The sequence below is a fragment of the Accipiter gentilis genome, chromosome 4 (assembly GCF_929443795.1).
Source record: "Accipiter gentilis chromosome 4, bAccGen1.1, whole genome shotgun sequence".
Lineage (NCBI taxonomy): Eukaryota > Metazoa > Chordata > Aves > Accipitriformes > Accipitridae > Astur > Astur gentilis.
In genome coordinates, this window is record NC_064883.1 from 27,679,666 (window position 1) to 27,700,512 (window position 20,847).

The 20,847-nt window shown below is 51.3% G+C and overlaps 1 protein-coding gene across 3 annotated transcripts; it reads left to right on the forward strand.

The window, feature by feature from the left end:
* The first annotated feature begins 1,641 nt into the window (after nt 1-1,641).
* Nucleotides 1,642-19,029, forward strand: BMI1 (BMI1 proto-oncogene, polycomb ring finger). 3 transcript variants are annotated; one of them, XM_049798220.1, is made up of 14 exons: nt 1,642-1,806; nt 2,791-2,902; nt 3,001-3,064; nt 3,155-3,189; nt 3,785-3,865; nt 12,752-12,885; nt 13,305-13,401; nt 14,142-14,197; nt 14,328-14,378; nt 14,642-14,750; nt 14,841-14,886; nt 15,428-15,526; nt 15,974-16,054; nt 16,152-19,023. In XM_049798220.1, exons 1-14 carry the CDS (start codon nt 1,674-1,676, stop codon nt 16,479-16,481), a joined length of 1,428 nt encoding a protein of 475 aa, XP_049654177.1. In that variant the 5' UTR covers nt 1,642-1,673; the 3' UTR covers nt 16,482-19,023. The 3 variants fall into 3 exon arrangements, with proteins under 3 accessions (XP_049654177.1, XP_049654175.1, XP_049654174.1); XM_049798217.1 differs by lacking the exons at nt 1,642-1,806; nt 2,791-2,902; nt 3,001-3,064; nt 3,155-3,189; nt 3,785-3,865 and adding an exon at nt 6,876-7,526 and having other exon boundaries at nt 16,152-19,029; XM_049798218.1 differs by lacking the exons at nt 12,752-12,885; nt 13,305-13,401; nt 14,142-14,197; ... (4 more) ...; nt 15,974-16,054; nt 16,152-19,023 and adding exons at nt 3,490-3,550; nt 3,636-3,692; nt 4,946-5,338 and having other exon boundaries at nt 3,785-3,844.
* Nucleotides 19,030-20,847: the final 1,818 nt, after the last annotated feature.

Here is a 20,847-nt window from a genome sequence, read left to right on the forward strand (position 1 = left end):
ATACAAAATTCCTAACAGCTTTTTGATTAAATCAGCTACCAGTCAACTGCTGTGACTAGTTCAAATGAAATGAAATGTGTTCGTTGAAAGCACTTTCCTAGTAAGAAGTCCAGTCCTCTGACAGCGCCGTCAACCTGTAAATGGATTGCGGCACAGGTCGGCAAATGATCGAAAGAGCAGACTGTACTGGCTATTTTAAATTAAGTTACTCTGGAATATTATACTTTATAAGTACTGCTATCTGACCTGCTCTTATTAGCAACACTAAGTAAGGCAAGTAACTTTAAAAATGTAGAGGGGAAAATGCCCTGCTCTTTTTGTACATTATTTGACATATTTGGCAATAATTTGCAAAGTCGGTTGGTTTTGCACTTTGTGTTGTCCAATATGTATCTGTAGCAGGAAAAAAACGACTACCTTTTTGACATTATAGAGGTGTTATTTCAAAATCATTAATCTGGCAGAGGCCTTCAGCTTCTACTCTTTTTTTTTTTAGGCTGAGCAGCTTTCAACACTGAATTTCCCTTTAAGAAATGTTCACGTTCAATAAAGAAGGCAAGATTACACAGAAATGTTCTTGCCCGTTCAGAATAGCCATGCGTGAAGAAACAGGGGATGTCTAAAACATTTTGCATACTTCAACTCCAAAGGCCGTATACATCATGTGGCATGGTAAGGCCTTTACCTGTGTTTTATTTAGTTCGGTCCTAATTTGGTCCACAGCTGAGATCTGAACACATGTAACTTCATTGTTTACTTGTAAAATATTAAGATCTGGGGGGGGGACTATGGCAATGTTTCAATATGTGCAAAATCAAACGTTAATGCAACAGATTAATTAGGCGTCGATTAGCTTAACATGGAGATGTTTTTAGGTAGCATTTCTACATCTTTACTAAATCACCAGTGAAGGCTGTATGGCCTATCTGTCACTACTTTATGTATGCCAAAACGTGCAAAGCCTTTACCGAAATGCTGCATCCATCTTAGTTACAAAATTATTTTGATTGTAAGCTCGCGTTTCAGCTGGCCATAACCATAGGGAAAAATAACATGTGGTTTGATACGCATAAACCTCGGGGCGGGGTGTGTGTGCGGGGGAATACCTTGCGACACATGTTATCGAAGGTAGATATTTCAGAAGCAAAATAACCGACGGGGAAAGCGCCATGACTCTATTCCTGACGTTTTCGGTTAGCGGGCGGCAGGTCTGCAGGAACGCATCGCTCGAAATTTGCGGGCTCTCCAGCTTCCCACCGATGGATGCAGTTTAAGGCTGTATCGAGATAAAAGGACTACAGGGATTTGAGGAGATATAAGCGCTTTCACGATGTGGGGGGGGTTGGTTTGGTTTGGGTTTTTTTTTTTTAAAGAAATATAAAAGCCCTGACGAGCCAAACACGCCCCAAACAGCGTCACCTCTCACTTCAAGCCTCAAGGATTTGGGGCGGGAGGGAGGCATTTCGCCACCCGCGAGCAAAATACGCGGGGGGGGGTGGGGGGGTGGGAGGCGGGAGGAGGCGCCGTTCGCCGAGGGCTCCGCGTCCGCGGAGCCCTCGGCGAACGGCGCCTCCTCCCGCCCCCGCCCGCCCCACGGCGGCGGCTCCGCCTCGTCGCGGCGATCAGCTGCGCGCGCGTCACGTGGGCGCGTGTCGAAGGTCACGGCGCCCACAATGGAGCTGTCGGCGTACGCGCAGGGCGGGTGGCGGTTGTTGGGTGACCCCCGCCGTTTCCCCCGCCGTCCTTACGCCGCTCTCCTCCGCGCCGCTTTCCGCAGCCTCCTCCATCACCCGCAGAGCGGGTTGGGTAAGGCGTGGGGAGAGGAGGGCGTGAGGGGGGAGGGGGGGGGGGGCGGTGAGGGCCGGGTTCTTTCCTCCGGCGTCGCCACGCGTGTCTCCCGCGCGTGTCCGTGGTGCGTTGGCCGGTGGCCACCCCCGCCACCACCACCCCCCTCCCCCCCCGCCGAGCACACGCACACGGGGCGGCTCCCACCCGGAGCGACACCCGTGGACGGCTCCAGGGTGCCGCTGCGCGGGGTGTCATCGCTAATGCGCGCCTGCTTCATTACAGCTGAAACCCGTCCAGAATTATTGGGGGGGGGGGGGGCGGGGTCCCCCGCGCGTTCGTGTCCGCGTGGCGGGGCAAGGAGGCGGCTTTTTCGCTGCGAGCGTGTTTGGTCGGTTCTTTTTTTCGCGCGTGGACGCTTCCCGCGGCAAGCCCGGCTTGCGAGTACAGGGCGGCGCGATTAATTCGGTGGTGTTAATGACGCCGCCGCCGCCGCCGCGGACGGAGGGAGCCGCCGGTGCCCGCGGCCGGGGGCGGCGGGCAGCCCCGGTCCCCGCCTGGCCGGGGGCTCCGGCTCCGCTCCCCGGCGTTGGCGACGGGCTTGCGAGAAGCGCGGACGGGGCTTGGAAAGGAAATTGAGGTTTTCCTTCTTCTTCTTTTTTTTTTTTTTTTTTTTTTTTCCCCTCCTCCTCCTTTTTTTAATGGGAAGGAGATGGAGAGGCGGCGGGGCGTGCATCGCCGGGCAGCCCCGCCTGGTACGGCTTGCAGCAGCCAGTGCTTCAGCCCCTCTCCTCCTCCTCCTCCTCCTCCTCCTCCTCCTCCTCCTCCTCCGCCTCCTCACACCTTGCCTGCTTGCTCCGTCCTTTCGCTCTAAAACACCAAATGTGTTTCATTTTGAGGTTTTTTGTGGGAAAGATATCCCGTTCAAAGGGCGCGCAGCAGCTCTTGGTACTGCGTGCGAGGATTTGGCAAATAAGTGTGTCATCAGTAATTCATTTATTTTAGACGATCCAGACCTGAAAGATATTGACCCTACGATATTAAAACATTGCCATGCTGCGGCTGCAACGTGTATTCTGGAGGCAGGAAAGCAGAAAGCCGACATATCTGCTATAAGGTACTAATACTTTGAAGCTACCCCATTTCTCTCGCGGTTGTTACTTGAAACTGTACTGCTGAGTTAACAGAAAACTAATAAATTCTTTCTCCTTATAGCACGTGTCTTGAGGACTGTAAAGTGGACAAGGAGAGAATAGAACAATTTTGCTCCGAATATCAGGTTTTTAAACCAATTTTAACCTATTTATGTTTTCTTTCTCTCACAGGGATTTATTGAATCTAGCAATTTTTTATTTTTTTTTTTCCCCAGAAAAACAAGGATGCATTGGAAATCCTATTGGGAAGGTAGGTCTATCAGTGAACACAGACAGCTAGTTTCAATTTCAGCTACTTTGAAGCTGTCCTGGGAACACCTATGCATACTTTAGGTGATGAAGAAATATTGTTCCATTAAAAAAAAATAATTCTACATTTTTAACAAACTTCAGACAACAGCTCTTGAAATTTATCTTCCTCCTTTCAGAAACTTTTTGAATTTTTCAAAAAATGTTACAAGGATCATAAAAAAGTTCTTTATTAATGGACAGCTTGAGAAAATGATGTTTTCTTTTAGTGTAGGGAACTTGTAACTGTTGTGTCTTTCAGCATAGGCAGATCTCCTCTCCATATAACTGATGTGTCTTGGCGCTTGGAGTATCAGATCAAGGTAATTTTAACACATCAAGGTGTCTGTTCAGTCTGTTTCAGTGCTGAGACCTGACTTTTTTCTATGCTCTTTGTTTTTAATTTAGAGCAATCAACTTCATAAAACTTACCAGCCTTCCTACTTGGTGACCTTAAACGTAGAGGTACTGTATTCCCAGCACCCTCAGGGGAAAAAATGCAATTTCACGATATTTTTTTTAATAAAACATGTATTGTTGGTTGTTTTTTTCTTCAGAACAGTGATTCAGGATCACACCCAGATGTTAGTTTTAGTTGCACGATGGAACAACTACAGGTACTTCTTTCCTTCATCATTGTTTCTATGCTTGGCTCTAGTTGTATATGTAAACATTTTTAACAACTTGCCAATCAAAATGAAATTATATATACTGTTATTAAAAAAAAAAAAAAAAAAAAAACAAAACAAAAAACACAGGACCAGGAGGGTAGGGGAGAAACTTCTATAAAAATTATCCAAGTGTAGTTTTCCTGTCTACTCAAATAAAGTTGCAAAGTAACTGATTTTAGTTGCATGGGGAGTGTTTTACATATGTGCATAAATATTTTGTCTGTTTTCATAACTGTAATATATATATATATATATGGGAGGACATACATAATTTTTCTGAAACCCTGATTTCCCCGTGCTATAGAGAAATTATTAAAGAAGCTGGTTCAATGATTTAAGTGTGTCATGGTTAAAAATAGAGAACGAGCTGAAGGCTCTTCAGTGGTGTTAATGACATGTAAGAAACGTACTGAAACAAATGTTGATCTTTGTTTAGCGATTTAAATGTGTAACTGAACAATAGGGGTATTGTAATGCTTGGAAGTGACCAAACCGTGGAGGATTGGGAAGAGGGGTTGGGGGGAGAGGAAAAGCAAGATATTAAAACTTCAGGTTTACACCTCTGCTTTTCTAACGTGTGCCTCAAAAGTCGTCCTTTTCTTACTAATGTGTTTTTAATCGGTTTGCTGACTTAGTTAAATCTGACGTGCTTTGGTCGGAGAACGGTCCTAGTACAAAATAGCATTCCAAATATTTTCAGTATTTTAGAAATGTATATAGTACTTCAAAGCCTAGAGCAAATGTCAGCGTTGGCCATCTTAACGATACCGATAAAATCTCCATGTTAAGAGTAGTGATCTATTTTAGTAGATAATGTACGTTAAAAGGTGTTTTCCTTCAGTTCCCACTTTGCTTACTACATTGTAAAATAGGGAGCTATTTAATTACTTGCTGGCATTGTTCATCAGTTGCAACGTTTCTTTGTGGTATAAGGTGCTGGTTTCCCTTGCCTCTCTCTCTCTCTGTGTAAAACAAATATTCCGTTCCTCTAGCTGACCTTTTAAAAAATGTGTTTATCCTATCCTAAGACAGTATTTCATCTCTTAGGATTTAGTTGGAAAACTAAAAGATGCTGCAAAAAGTCTAGAAAGAGCGACTCAGATGTGATGGAAGGAAGGTGTCAGCCTGCTGAGCTGAAGTACTCTCATTCCTGAGTGTCTTCTAAATGACAAATGTCTTTCATCTCTTGATGCAAACAGTTCTTTTTTTTTTTTTTTTTTTAAGTAAGTCCTTGGATGCGAATTAAGTGAAATAACTTTTTTATGACCGGACTCGGTATTCCTTGCTCGTGTCATATTTTTTTTTATTAACTTTTGTTAAATAGTTGCTTAACTGTCGTGTCTTCAAAGCATTCCTTCTATTTAACTTTGTGTATTTTTAGAATTGTCACGGATTATTTTTCTGTGGGATCTAATAAAGTTTATTCGCTCCCGTTCTGCAGTTGCTGTGGGTGAATTAGCTGTGCCTAAAAGTAAGATGCTAAACGTTAGCCCGGCTCGGTGAGGCGAAAATCCCTTCCTCCCGCGCCGCGGCGACGGCGCGTTCGCTAACCTGCCCGCCGCGGCTTTGTTATTCCACTCCAACCGCTCCTACGTCCTCCGCGCGAGTCCGAGGCCGGTCCCGGTCCCGGTCCCGGTCCCGGTCCCGGTCCCGGTCCCGGTCCCGGTCCCGTGCGAATTGTCGGAGCCGGGGAGCCTGGCGGAGAGCCGGGGCTCCGCGGGGCTGAGCGGGAGAGCCGGCTGCCGGCTGCGCCTCGACGGCGTCTCCCCCCCCCCCCCCTCGCCCGGCGGCGCGGCCGCCGCCCTCCTCTCCCGCTGGCCCTGGGCCGCCGCGGCGGCTCCGGTGGCCGCCGCGGAGCCCACCCGCACCTGCCGGCGGAGGGGGGGGGGTGGAGGAGGGGGAAGGAAGCGCGGCGGCGGACGAGCACTGGCCGCGGCGGCGCCCGGCGCGGAGCAGGGCTCTTCCCTCCCCGCTCCTCCGCGCCCGGGCTGCGGGCGGCGTCCTGTCCTCGGCGGCGGCGGCGAGCGACCGCGAGGGCTTCTCCGCTCCGGCGGCGGCGGCGGCGGCGGCGCCCGGCGCTCCCCGTCCCCTCCGCGGGGCGGGGGACGCGGCGGGTCCCCGCGACGGCGTGTCCCCGCGACGGCGTGTCCCCGCGACGCCCGCTCCCGCCGCCGCTCCGGGCGGGGAAAGCGCCGGCGCGGCCCCCGAGGGCACGCGTCGCCCCGACGGCGGCGGCCCCGGCGGGGCGAGGGGCGCGGGGCGCGTCCCGCGGCCGCGGGCGGGCGGAGGGCGGCGGGGGCGCGAGGCCGCGGGCGCGGTCCCCCGGTGGCGGGACAGAGGCGCGCGGGGCGGCGGCCGGTGTCGGGGGCCGCGAGTGGGAGCGCGCAACAAGTGCGCGGAGGGAGGCGAGGGCTGCGGGGGAAGGGGGACGGGCGGCGTGTGGGGCCGGCGGGTGTGCGGGCGGGCGGGCGGGGGAGGGGGGGGGGGGTGCTGCTGCGGGGCGGATGGAGAGGGCAGCGCCGGGCGGGGCGGGGCGGGGGACGCACCTCGCGGGCGGCGCTCGGAGGCGGGCGGCGCTCGGGACCGACCGGGAGGGGGGGGGGGGGGGGGGGGGCGGGCGGAGGGGGGTGTCGCGGAGCCCGGGCGGCAGCTGGGAGGGGAGCGGCGTCGGCGGCGAGGGCGCGGGTGGCGGGCGGGGGCGAGAACGGGAGCGGCGTCGCGGTCGGAGGGAGCGCGGGGAAAGGAGGGCGTCGGGCCGCGGCGGGCGGGAGCCGCGGGCGCGGAGCGGGAGCGGGGCCGGGGGTCGGCGCGGCGGGGAAAAGGAGGCATCGGCGGCGCGCGGGCGAGCGCGTGCAGGGCCGGGGGGAGGGGAGGGGAGGGGGCGGCGGGCGGGGGAGGGGAGGGGAGGGGAGGGAGGGAGGGGGGGGGGGAGGCGGGGGCGGAGGGGGAGGAGGCGGCCGGGTTGCGGGATTGGGTCACGGGGAGGCTGCCGGGCCCCGGCGGCAGCGCCGCTAATTCCCAGGCCGCCCTTAAGGAATGAGGCGCCCCACGTGACGCTGGCGGGGCGGGCGAACTCCGAGCCATTTTGGGGACGGTGTCAGTTTCCACTGTGTGCCTTCAGCGTTGCATTCTTCCCTCCTCCGCCCTCCTCCCGCCCGCCCGCCCGCCCGCCCTCCTTCCCTCCCCGGGTCCCCGCCACCAACTATGAAATAACAACAACAATAATACTCGTAATAATAATACTAATACTAATAAAAGAAGGCACGCGAGCGAGGCCGCGAGGCGGAGCGGGGGGCAGAGGGAGAGACAATGGGCTGGTGGAGAGAGGACCCATCCGGACCGGGGAGACTTTGCGCTCCCAGCGCCTGAGCCGCCCGGGCGGCGAACTCGGAGGGAGAGCGAGGGAGCGAGAAGGGCCGGTGGACGAGAGGAGGAAACCCGGGTGTTTTGTAACTAAAATGAGCGGAGCGCAGCGGCGGCGGCGGCAATAAGCTTATTGCAATTGACAGCGTCTGCAGTTCATTTCAAGATGGCCGCTTGGCTCACATTCATTTTCTGCTGAACGACTTTTAACTTTCATTGTCTTTTTTGGCCGCTCCGATCGTCACCCACCGGCTCCGCTTTCCGGGTACGTATGAAGCGAGGTGTCGCCTTACCAAGGGCGGGGGGCGAAGGGGGCTCGGCGGCGGTTTTCGGCCGGTTTGGGGGCTGCAAAGGGGAGCCTAGGTGTCCCCCGAGCTCTCCGTATGGGAAAAGCGCTGACAGGCTGCTCCAGCCACACGCACACACATATAGACACGCAGCAGCAGCAGCAGCAGCCTGTGCACTCGCTCGCGTTACGCACCCACATTTGCAAATTTTAGTTCCTTTCTTTCTCCAGACGCCCCCTAAAACCTTTCTGTGCACATGGCCCCCGAGGAGAATATTTATATTTCCAGACCCTGCTGCCAGCCCGGCCTGAGCGCCCTTTGTTTAAAGGCAGATTTTGATTAAACAGGGGCGTTCGTGAAATCTGGAGCTGCCTGGGTCAAGTGATTTCAGTCCTCCCCGAAAGAAATGTGTCTGGGGGAGGTTAAAATGTCAGATAATGCACCCATTTTATAGGGATAGAGCCAGCGGGGGGTAGCGATCCTCCTGGAGGGGTTGTTAGGCGTCGGGGCACCCAGCAGAAAATGTTATTAACTTAAGTTGGACAAGTACTTGTGTGAAATTGGATGGGTTGTAAGATGGCGGTTCCCAGTTGTTTCCAATGTCTCCTCTCGCATTTCTGCTCTAAATGCTAAAGTTTGGGGGTTTGTGCCTGCTGGGAGGGGAGAGGGGTGGCCAACACCGAGAAATAACTTTTGGGGGGGCGTAAGGATAGCAGTTTGGCTGCGATCTTGGGGACCTGGGGCGTGCGGTTTGCTGGAGCCTTTGGAGCAAAGGTGATGTGTCTGTGGGACGCGGGGGGGGGGGGTCTGAATTTCTTTTCTCTGGGTTGGTGGTTTTTGGGTTTTTGTTTGGGTTTTTTTTTTTCTTCTTCTTCTTCCCCTCCTCCTCAGCCCGGGAAGGGTAAATTTACATGAAATCCTTTGTCAGATCTTAAAGGTGTCACGAGTGGGCTCCTCATGCTGCTTATGGGCACCACTGGAAAGTTCCTGGTGTATGTTTTTGTAATTGTATGGCCTTGGCAATATATAACGCGGGATGTTTCTCTGTGTTTAATGTAAATATTTGCAAATAATCAGGTAAAAATAATCAGAAAAATCGCATTTCTGTAAAAGTGAGAGAGTCACTTTTCAGCCTCTAGAAACTTTGATTCACTCCTGCACTCTCAAGAAAAGTCGAGGAAAACCTAGGCGTGCGTGCCCATTTGCAAGCTTGGCGTTAAAAGTTTTTTTTTGCGTAGTCTGTAGTGGTCACAGCAACTTATTTTACGGGACTGTCACAAAGACCAGGGGGATCCTGGAAATGCAGTCCAGTAAAACTACTTTGAGTGACTCTGTGCAGTGCGTCCTGGAAACTGAGACAGACTTGTGCTGCAGTTTGCCAGAGACACGGAGGCTTGACCTACCTGATCGCTTAGATAGTACAAAAAATAACATTTTAGTGTGGGTTGTTTTTTGGTTTTGGTTTTGTTTTTGGTTTTTTTTGAGTAGACAGATCGTATCCTTCACCTAGTTCCAGGGAGGCGATTTAAGGGATTGGGGTCCTTTTGCACTGCGTTGCCAATATCCAGGTCTCTCCTCGCTGCGGCGAGCTGGGCAGAGATATTTGAGCTCTGTCTGCCTTCTCTGAAAGAAGCAGCGTCCCCCCTTTAAAACATACGTGGCCATTCTTAAGCGAAAGAGTAATAACAGGCTCGATAGTAAAAGTGGCTCTGACTGATAATGGGTGAAGACGTAGAATGACGGCTGCTTTATTCCTGATGAGAGAGTTTTCCAAGAGGAGATGGGTGCAAAGTACACAAACCTACCCGAGCGATGCTTCTCTTTTTTATGTATGTATTTTCTGTTAGAGACCTGTCGAGCAAGGTTTGATAGCTTATTGCCTTTACAGATTTTTAATAATGTAGCTGATTCTTAGCAGGAGAACGCACTTCTGTTTTTCTTCATTTTGACATAACCGGTTTAAGGCCTCTAAATAATCAGCTGGCTGGCAGTGTTTACTTCTAGCGAGTATTATCTCCGTATATTTTACGTTTAGTTGTTCCGTGTGTCAGTGTGCAAATATATATTGTCCTGGTTAAGAGGCTGTTTGTATTGACTGTGTGAAGTGTTGGTATTCGCCGTGCTATCAGCAGGAGCAGAAAAAAAATCTGAAAGGGTTTTGCTCGTACCAAAATATTAAGCTCAGGCTGCTGCAGGAAAAAGTGCTGCGTTCGTGTTACAAACCCGCAGGCACGGACACGCGTGTGCGTGTGCCTCTACGGGTGGCTTTTGGGGAGAAGTTAGGCGCCTGGTTCAGCTCGCTGGAGAAAATCACTGATTTCAAAGATAGCTCATAGCACGTTGAAAATGTGCTAACTTTGGGCAATAAATAATCCGCATTTAGGGGTTGCTTCGACAAAACAGGTTTCACGGTTGAATTTAATCCCCCTCTTTTTAGGAAGGGGCTACGCCTGCGTGAAATAAACGCGTTAATGTCTTGAAAGGTTTGTCCCAGTCTGTCAGGGCTGGGAAGGAATTCTCGGTCAGCCGACTTGCGTGACCTCGGTCACTGCTGGGTTTTTTGGTTCAGATATTTATGAATCATAAGGTAGTGACTTGAACAAATAAAACACAGAACCGTGAAGGCAGCTTGCCCACGTTTAAGTACCTAAAGGGACCTCAGAGTCGCCGGCTTCAGGGCGCTGGGCTTTTCGGAGAGGAGCGCAGAAGCCCAGGCTCTGCCTTTTCTGGGAAAAGCAAACCCTCGGTGTCAGTTTAAAAGTAAGAAGCGGGGAGGGTCAGGGAGCCTGGAAGCGACATTTAAACCGCAGTACAAGGCAGCGGGGGTCTTGCTTTCCCGCACGGGGCTGGGAACAGCTTTGGGGACGTGGTCTGGCATGGTTCTTCTTGCACTTTGCTTTTCTGTGTGCTGGCCGGCTGCGGTTTGATGCTGGGGGGGCTTATCTGCTGCTCACTCGAGGGTTCTCCTGCAGCAGCAAGAGAAGTTTCCTAGCTAGGGTCGCTCGTTGGCGCTGTGCACACTTCTTGAGGAATATTGTACCCCTGTCCTGGGCAGTCTGGCCGAAATTCAAAGCTTTCAGAAAGCTTGGTGTGTTGGGGTTTTTTTTTGGTTTGGCTTCCCCCCCCCCCCCCCCCCGGCTGCCTAACATCGAAGTTTGCCAGTGGCTGGGGAGAACCTCGCACCTTGAGACATCTCTAGCTCGCACGGTGCTGCAGTGAGAGGTGGCTCGCAAGCCCTGCCTCGGGAAGAGTGGGGACCAAGGATAGTAGCTGGTGTACTGGGAGCGCTGACATGGGGAAGTGAATAGCTTGCGTGGGAGCAACGTTGTTACGTTACGTTTTTCAGGATCTGGTTGACAGAAAATAATGTTCTCTGCAACTGATGTGGCGGACCGGGTTTTTTCCCCCGGTGTACTTTCCCCTTTACCTCTTAGTCCCTCTCATTTTAAATAGTATGTGTGCGTATAACGTTGGTGCCAGTGCATCCGATGGGGGTTTATGGGTTTCAGACTGTGAAAATGACATTTGTTTTTCACTCTTGTCGCTGCATTGTGTTGACAAGGTGTTGATTTAGCTTTAGGAATGATCTGGTCACATGGTCCCTCGCATGTTGTCACTAATGTACCGTTTAAAGTCGGTTTGGGCTTCCCCCCCCCCGCCCCGGTGCGCTTTATTGCCGAAAAGGGGGTTTGTTTAAGGATCCGGAGGCTTGTTTTCTCCCGTCCAAACACCTTACCCTGGTGCTGCAAATCTCTTTCCACCTCTTGCAAAACTTTGCACGGCGCTCGCTTCGTCCGCGGGAGGCTTTTCAAACGAGAGTCAAAAGAGGGGTGGAAGGAAAGAGAGAGAGAGAGAGAAAGAGTTGGGGGGGGCGGGGGGAGAAAGAAAGGAAGGAAGGAGAGAACGGAGGAAAGGGGAGAGGGGATGCCGGCGGCGCGGAGCGGGAGCTGGGGCTCGGCACCCCGCCGGCGGTGCGGGGGGCTCGGTCCCCGGGAGCGCGGCGCAGCGCGGCACGGCTCGGCTCGGCGGAGGGAGGGAGGGAGGGAGCGGAGGGGGAGCGGAGCGATCTCAGACCAGCTCCTCGCACCGAGTCGACGTGGAGAGAGGCCCCTGAGAGGATCCGAAATGGCCGAGGCTCGGGAGGAGCCTCTGGCTCTCGCCTCCGCCGGGCTGAGACCCCAAAGCCCGGCTCAGCCCCGCGCCCGGGGCCGCCCCCGCCGCCCCGCACCGCGCACCGCCACCCTCCGGGCTGCGGCACCCCGCCCCCGCCCGGGCCGCCCCCCCCCCCCCCTTCTTCCTCCCGCCCTCCCCCTCCCCTCCCCTCGCAACGGGGCTCCCAGACCCCCGCGGGCTCCTCGGCTCCTCCACCCCCCTCCGCCAGCCCCCGGGCCCCGCGTCCCACCCCCCCGGCCCGGCTCGGCTCGGCCCGGCCCGCCCCCCCCTCCCGGCCGCCCCCCCGCCCGGCTCTCGTGTGTTCCCAGCGGTGGCAGGATGCCAAGTGTAAGTGTAAGTTGCTATAGCAACCCCCTCGGAGAGCGGAGCAGATCCGGATCGGCACCGAGCAGCAGCGGCAGCCGCCCGGACCCCCCTCGCGGGCCGGCCCCGCCGCCCCGGTGCCCGGCCCCGCTCCGAGGTGCGTGTGTGTGTGTCCCCCCCCCGTCCCTCCCCCCGCCGCCCCTCCCCGCTCTCCGGAAATGCCAGGGCAGCCGCACCGGGAGGCGCTGGTTCCCCTTTGTGCTGCTCGCCGGCAGCCCGGTGCCCGGCCGGCCGTCGTCGTCGTCGCCGCCGCCGTTCCCCCCCCCCCCCCCGCCCCCGCCCGGAGGTCCCCGCCGCATCGCCGCCGAGCCGCCCGGGGAGCCCGCGCCGGCCGGTGCCCCGCCGCGCCGCGGAGAGAGCCCGTGCCCGCCGGGGAGCGGCGCGGTGGGTGCCGCGGAGCCGCCGCGCCTCCGCGGGGCTGCGCCCAGGCCGGCCCGGGGCGGTGCGGGGCGGTGCGGGGCCGCCCCGCCGGCCTCGGGACCGGCCCTCGCCCGCCGCCCGGCCCCGCGCCGCCGCCTTCCGCGCTTGATCTCCCCCCCCGCCCCCTGCGCCGGGGGATGCGGCTGGACGGGGGAAGGGGACGCGCCGGGTCTCGGCACCTGGGACGCCGCCGCCGCGCTCGTCCCCGCTGACCGGTCCTGCGTGTGTGTGTGTGTGTGTCTTTCAGAGCCGCCCCTCGCCACGCCAAAATGCACCGAACAACCAGAATCAAAATAACCGAGCTAAACCCCCATCTCATGTGCGTGCTCTGCGGCGGGTACTTCATTGATGCAACAACCATCATAGAGTGCCTCCACTCCTGTAAGTACCATCGGGCGCTCCGCGTTGTTCCCCCGCCGCTTCCCAGCTTTCCCGGGGGCACAAACCGCCCCCTCCCCGGCCCTCCCCCCCCCCCGAGCCAAGCCCAAACCCCCCCGAGGTGCTGGGGACCGCCGCCCCTCCGCCTCCCCGACGGGCTGGGAAATCGGTGGCCCGGCCGCGGTGCAGTTTTTCTGACGACGGCCCTACGGTCTTTGTTAAAGTAATAATATATGTACTCTAAGCGTCTCCTTTTCATGGTAATTGCAGCTTATTTGGGTATTTGTTTAGCTTAAGCAGCGCGCTGCTGGCAGTGGACGATTTGCTGTAGCTTGCATAGTTTAGAAAATCGCGCCTCTGTCTATGCATATCTGAGCGTCACCTACGACCGTCATTAAAAGGCTTTCGTGTTTGACTTACAGTCTGTAAGACCTGTATCGTGCGTTACTTGGAGACCAGCAAGTATTGTCCTATCTGTGATGTCCAAGTTCACAAAACTCGACCGCTTTTGAATATAAGGTAGGAGAAAGATGCAATGTGCACCCTGCATCCCTTCTGTTACTTTATATGGGGAGACCTGCGGTAGTCGTGTCGATGTTATCTCTTGGTCTGCGATTTAAATCTGAAAGGACTTGTCAATTTACAAGCTAACTTGTGTCTATGCTCTCTCTTTGGAGTTTTGTCATTGATTGAAATTGAAGATTTCTCTGGAGGCGAGACTGAAAGTTTCTGTTGGTCTTTTTTTGCATATGCCAACCCTCGATGCAATGCCTCTTCTCTCTCCCCCATTCTCGTCTGTACCATCCCGACAGTTTTTACCTCCGCTTCCTATATCTCCCAGACATGCTTCAATCCCTGCCTCGCTCCTTGTCACGAAAACTTTCCAATGCCGAAACTTTACAAGCTAAGGGGCAAAAGCCTTTAAAGCATGCTTCTCCTTTCAGAACTATTTTTCTTGTCAGCGTTACTCTTAGCTCTCTTTCTCTTCTAGGGAGGACATGTAGTTTTTGAAGGCCTTCCTTCAGTCCGAGAGAATTATTTTTCAGTTGTGGTAGCACAGATGAGTTTTGTTTTATAGCGGTATTTAGAGCAGTGTTAGTTTGATTACAAGGGCTTGTAAGTTAACTTTTTATGACTAGCCTCCCACTTTGTAGAAGATGCCTCATTGTTGTGAAAGATTATGAATGAGGAGCTGCCACTTGGATTAAAGGACCGCTTCATCTGCTTAATTTTATGTTTTGGGGTTGTTCTTTTTTCAGGTCAGATAAAACTCTCCAAGATATTGTATACAAGCTAGTACCAGGCCTTTTCAAAAGTAAGTAGTTAAATCGGCTTTTTTTTTTTTTCCTGAAGAGTAGAAAAACAAACCCAGAACTGCTATCCTACATCAATACCAGGAGTTACAGAGTATACACTAAAAGAAAAATATATGCTTTTCCATCTAGATGAAATGAAAAGAAGAAGGGATTTTTATGCTGCTCATCCGTCGGCCGATGGTAAAAGCTACTCGTTCGCAACTTTAATAAATGTAGCATTGACCTACATGCTTTACTGTTTCCTTTTTAACTTACAAATTATGTATTACTGTGACAAAATTTTAAGAAGTAAATTCAGCATTAAAAAAGTATATTGTTGTAACAGTTATGTAGCTTTAATTCATAATCTTACTATGGAGATTTTTTTTTTTCTTGTACTGAGAATTGCCATTCTTCCTGATTTGAATTTCAAAATGTAAATTATTGTGGAAATTTCTGCGCAGCTGCCAATGGCTCTAATGAAGACAGGGGAGAAGTGGCTGACGAAGACAAAAGAATTATAACAGACGACGAGATAATAAGCTTATCCATTGAATTCTTTGACCAGAATAGGCAAGTTCCAGAATGGCAATATTTTATGTTTACCTGACTGATAGCAGCTATATTTATTATTTGTTGTAATTGTTTCATTTCTTCTCACAGACTGGAACGAAAAGGAAATAAGGAGAAAGAAAAATCAAAGGAAGAGGTAAATAACTTTTTCTTACTCTAGAAGAAATGTAACACACACAAACATCTTTTGGGGCAGGTTTGTAGCTGAAAAGAATACATAGGTATATGTGTATCTAGAACAAAAGCAGCACACCTCCTATTATGGCGCTAGGTAGAGAAGAGGTCAAGCATCTTCATACAGCTGTATATGTAAACAACTTTTCGGAATAAAAAATATCTGACGTGTTACTTTTAAAGTGGAATTTGATTTCTTGACAGATTCTGCAATAAATTATTTATTAATTAATTTTAAAAATCAGTATGTAATACATATATTCTAAAAAGAGATTTACCGTGAGATAAAAATCCTTATGTATAAAATTAGTTGCATTTCTAATTACTTATCCTGGAACTGTAATTTGCCACTTCTGTTGTTCCTTATAAGGCAGCAGAAATTGTTATCACTCATAATCTAATAAAGTGCATTTTTAAAAAAATTAACATAAAATGTTAGAGTACAGCTTTGTGGGAGTAATTGCTTGTTCTCAGTGGACTGATTTTCTTTACTGTGCCATCAGGTGAATGACAAAAGATACTTACGCTGCCCAGCAGCGATGACAGTGATGCATCTAAGAAAGTTCCTGCGGAGTAAGATGGATATACCTAACACTTTCCAGGTACCTGTGGGGAAAGAGTGATTTTAATTTTTTTAATTTTTTTTTTTTTTTAAATCAGTCTTGCTATTTTAAGCCTTCTGCTGCTGGTTAGCACTCATTTTCTCATTACAGCCAGTTCCAGCAAGTGCTAACTACCAAGTATTTCTGGTGTGTGCAATATGTGGATGGGATCATGAATGTTATTTTTAAAATACCTATCTGGAGAGTTTGGTGACACTCTGTAATTTTTTAATGCTGTAAATAGCGAGGTATCAAGAAATTGCTCCTTAATGTATTTAAAACATATCCAATAGATATGAAAATTCCCTATTCCCCACTGGTTTTGGCATAGCATTTTTTCAGTTTTCTGATATATATGGCAGCGGGGCAACTTCTACCTCGGAGCAGTCGTACGCTAGGGGTAAATGCCTGGATGCTCTTTAATGCAAGGATTCATATCTTGAACAGATCGATGTGATGTACGAAGAGGAGCCTCTGAAGGACTACTACACCCTAATGGATATTGCCTACATCTATACCTGGAGGCGGGTGAGTATGGCCAGTGTGCCTCCCCCGGGGAGCGGGGAGGTGGTGCGGGTCGTGGCCCGGGGAGGGCGCTTACCAGGGTCTCCCCTTTGCCTTGCAGAACGGGCCTCTCCCCCTCAAATACCGGGTCCGACCTACTTGCAAGAGGATGAAGATCAGTCACCAGAGGGAAGGCTTGAATAATAGCGGGGAGCTGGAAAGTGACTCTGGGAGCGACAAGGCGAGCAGCCCGGCGGGAGGCATCCCCTCCACCTCCTCCTGTTTGCCCAGCCCCAGCACGCCGGTCCAGTCTCCTCACCCCCAGTTCCCCCACATCTCCAGCACCATGAACGGCACCAGCAGCAGCCCCAGCAGTAACCACCAGTCCTCCTTTACCAACAGAGCGCGGAAAACGTCGATAAATGGCTCCTCGGCCACTTCGTCTGGTTGATGTGCCTACCAGGCTACTGCCCCCACCCCCCCCCTCCTTTATATAGGTCTCTCCATGCCATTACAGCTTTATAGATGCTAATCCATGTGACTATCGTCCAAATTGCTTTCTTTTGTAGTGACACTGAACTTGGCTATAAAAGGCGGACTAGGTGACATTCAGGATGGACGTTAATGGAAACGCAAGATTGAAATGTAAATTGTTTTCAGAGGACTGGGAAGCAAACAAAAGTTACACCTTCACCTGTTCTGAGTGATGCGGAGTTGTTTCCGTCCCCATCATCTGGACTCGGGAGTCTCCAGAAGTCGATACAAATCCCGGGAAGTAGTTTGTTAATCCAGACTAACTCCTCCATTGCGTTCTCTTCGATTGTTATTGTTCTTATGCTGTTTTGTGAACCTGTAGAAAGCAAGTGCTTTTTCATCTTGAAATCCAACAAAATGGAAAGAATATGCATAGAATAATGCATATATGTAGCCATGTCACTGTGAATAACAATTTTTGCGTATTAGCCATTTTGATTCTTATGTTGCATCTTTTACTTCTCTGTTGCTGCGCAGAACCGATCAAAAGAAAAGTAAACTTCAGTTTTACAATCTGTATGCCTAAAAGCGGGTATTACCGTTTTATTTACTGACTTGTTTAAATGATTCGCTTTTGTAAGAATCAGATGGCATTATGCTTATTGTACAATGCCATATTGGTATATGACATAACAGGAAACAGTATTGTATGATATATTTATAAATACTATAAAGAAAATATTGTGTTTCATGCACTCATGATATGGTTGTTAAATTTCTAAACTGGTTCGACCCTTGCAGATGCCGCCTGTTTGAGCTTTGCTCATACTGCAAGAAACACTTTGCGTGTGAGAGCTACAGTATTGGGAAAGCACATTCAAGTCTCTGATAAGCTGGAGGCAATTGGCAATCTTAAAAGGATTTCACTGGCTTTGTCTTTTTTTCCAAGTGATATATTTTTACTTTACCAAATGTTGAAGTGATGCAGTGAAGGAAAAAAAAAAAAAAAAAAAAAAAAAAGTTAAGGGACATGGAAGTCTTTGACCTGTTTGATTATCTTTTTATTATTTGATGTGGTGGGACTGTGTTTTTAAAAGCACATGGAATCATTATAGAAGCCATAAACTATTTGGTATAAATTTTAAGGAACCAGCAAGACGCTGGATGAAGGCATTTTATCTAAATTTGTTTTAATATATACGTATATGGTACAGTACTAACTTCATTAAAATTTAACAGGTACTTTAATATTTCCAATAAATTGTGGAGAATGCCTCCTCTTTAATGGCCTGCAAATAGGTGCATTTTATTAGAGGCTTCTAAGGGTATTATTTTTTTCAGTAGAAGGAACTTTTCCACCATAACATCCAAACAGCCCAGAACACTTTTCAGTTTGTGCTTTGCTTTGGTCGAACTTCGTGTGTGTTCATCACCCATCAGTTATACATTTGTGAGGGTGTTTATTCTATATGGATATTGTTTCATGTTTGTACGGGAAAATTGTAGTTAAACATTTCATTGTCTCCAGTCTGCAAAAGAAGCACAATTCTTATTGCTTTGTCTTGCTTATAGTCATTAAATCATTACTTTTGCATATAAATTGCTGTTACTTGTCCTGCGTGTTTTTATAGACCAGGTGATTGCAAATCCTCCACAAGGTTATTGCTTATTGATGTATAATGTCTTGTTAAACAAGAGTTGATATTTTTTCCTGTAGTAAACATGTACAGTTCAATTTCAACAGTAAAAACTTCAGTTTTATATACACGAATAACTTTCATTTATAGCTGATCAAAGAAATAAACAAATAAAAGGGATAATTCATTGAAAAATAGCAAATGACCTCTGTTGATAATGTGGTGTTAAAGGACAAACATCTTGTTCTCGCCGGAAGTCTTTCTGGGTGTGCAAAAGATTTTAGTGAGCAGAACAGCAAAGTACTAAAATAACAACAACAAAAATTGCCTAGAAATCGCTGTGATTTGTTTTGGTTGCCTGCCTCGAAAACATTTGCTGTTCTTTATTTGACCCCGAATTATTCTTAAAAATAAGCAAATGGTGTATTCTCACATCCCAGTCAGCCAAAGGTTTTACCTCCTATCTGTTCAAACTTAGCCCCTGTTAAAAAGCACCGGCTGGGAAGGGAAGAACGTGGTTTTTGTGATGAGGGCGAGTGCCAGGTTCCGCCTGTGCTGCTCTGGATTGCTTTTTAAAGTCTCGGTGGAACTAAATACGTTTTAATGTAAAGATATCTCTCCATGCGACCGAGTGTCTATCTTGGCACGATTCCCTCAACTATGTGAGTTAATCACACGGTACTGGTTGGATTAATTCACCCAAAGACCAGCACTGAACCTGCAGCGGAGGCTTGTACGTTAGCATATTGACCAAATCGCGCTTATTTATATTGGGAGTAGCTGATAATGACAACTTTTAGCATCAAAACGGAACTATTCTCGGTCTTTGTAGAGTGTCCGCGAAGCACAAAGCAATGAAACAGGAGCTGGATAATTCCCGTCGAGGTTTATTAAGCTCTTACAGCACTTTCCACGTCTCCCAATTTGACATCTCCCGTCTGGAAAAGAACAAACGTTTTCAGTAGCTCTCTTGCCGAGCTGCAGAAGCCGCTGAGGATGTTTGTGCTGCCACGTGAAACTTTTGTTTTGCTGCTGGCCCTGGGCAGATGGCACTGCGATGCGCGTATATTGCTAAGCACAACTGGGAGGACGATCAAAGATAGCATCTTGATGTTCTACTCGCGAAGCTGCTGTGTCAACCTCCACGGTTTCACAATATTTTCCTTTGCAGCTACAGAGCGAGCGGGTTTCCCTGCAAATGCACGTAAACCCTCCCTATTTGGAAAGAAATCTCAGCTCGCTATATGTAAGAGGAATCTTCGCAGTATCCGACGTTGCATTTATACATACAGATCGAGGGATAAAGCCGAAGTCTGCTGCGTTTTTCCGAGCTTGTTCGACAAGCGATCTGATCAAAGGTAGAGGCAGGGGCGGTCTGCGCCCGCTGGAAAATGGTGTTTTTCTGTCTTCGTCCGAACAAATTTTCCGCCCTGCTTCAGCTGCCTGCGGCTCCAGGCAGCGCTTCTGTGCCCGGCCGGAATGGGGGACAGGCGGTAACGATCCAGCCCCGGGGAAGCCGAGGGAGAGGGAGCGCGAAGAGCTCCACGGGCTTCTGGAGAAGACGGGCAGAAACCGGGAGAAGGAATGCAGAAACACGCAGAAAGAGAAAGAGAGGGAGCATGGCGAGCTTGCTACGCCGAGCTGTTCGTGCGTCGTCGTCCCCGCCAGCACCGAGCGTTGCTCAAAACAACCTGCGCCGCTGCCCTTCAGCAGGCCGGTGCCGGCGGGCGGGCACAGCCGGGAAACTCCCGAAGAACCGGCAGCGTCCCGTGGGCAGGGGAGGAGAGCGCAGGGCGGCTGCCGCCGCGGCGCCGGGGGCCCGGGCGGCCCCGGAGGGAGGGACCCTCGGGGAACTCCGCTCAGAGACGGCGTTCTCCGATTTTCTGGTAGTGGAGGGGGGCGCCGGGAGCGGCGGGGGGAGGCAAAGCGGGCGGCAGGCGTCCTGCCAGCTCCGGCGGTGCCCTCGGTCCTCTCCCCCGCCCCGCGCCGGCCGCCGCGGACGGACCGCTCGCCGCCTCCCCCGCCGTACGCTGCCCGAGGATTCCCTCCTTTCGGCGGGGATTGTCAAAGCGCGGCCAAAGCAAGTCCTCCCGGGGGCCGGCACCGGGAGGAAGCCTCCTCCCTTCCAGCTCCGCCGCCCCCGCGGCTCCGCTCTTCTTCGCGGCGGCCTCGGACCGCCGGTCCCTTCGCCCCGGTGGCAGAGAGCTGTGCTCCTCCTGCCTCCCAAACATCACTTCTGGACTGTTCATCTCTCACCGCGCAGGAACTCCTGCAGTTCCGATCTTTGCCACCAAACCGGTTCGCGAGGATCGGGTCGTCTCGCTGTGCCCGGCTCCGGTTTCCAGCCCCGGCGCGGGGCGGCGGCGGCCCCCGCCGCCAGGTACCGCGGCGGGAGGCGGGTGGCCGCGGCCCCGGCGAGCACCTTGCGCCCTCCCAATTTTCATACGGTGAAATTCTGAGACAATGTTTACTCAGATAAGTGTTTCCTGTTTCCGCTGTTAATTTTTAACGTTCTTGCTTCTACTCCGGGTACTTGAAACGGATTTCCTTTATTTTACTATAAACAGTTTCTTTTTCATGTTTTCTGCCTGTCTCCCACCAAGAGGACGCCCTGAGAGGAACCGGCTCTCCCGTCCGAAGGGCTGCGGATCTCCGCTTTTCTCAGTTCAAAGTCGTTGTCCCGCTCCGAGAGCTCCACCGAGAGCC

What these genes read in the sequence shown, in the direction of transcription:
- BMI1 (XM_049798220.1), top strand. Translation starts at nt 1,674, where the DNA reads ATGGAGCTGTCGGCGTACGCGCAGGGCGGGTGGCGGTTGTTGGGTGAC. An exon ending in TCACCCGCAGAGCGGGTTGG is followed by an intron (nt 1,807 to 2,790) that starts GTAAGGCGTGGG and finishes CATTTATTTTAG; the next exon opens with ACGATCCAGACCTGAAAGAT. An exon ending in ACATCTATACCTGGAGGCGG is followed by an intron (nt 16,055 to 16,151) that starts GTGAGTATGGCC and finishes TTTGCCTTGCAG; the next exon opens with AACGGGCCTCTCCCCCTCAA.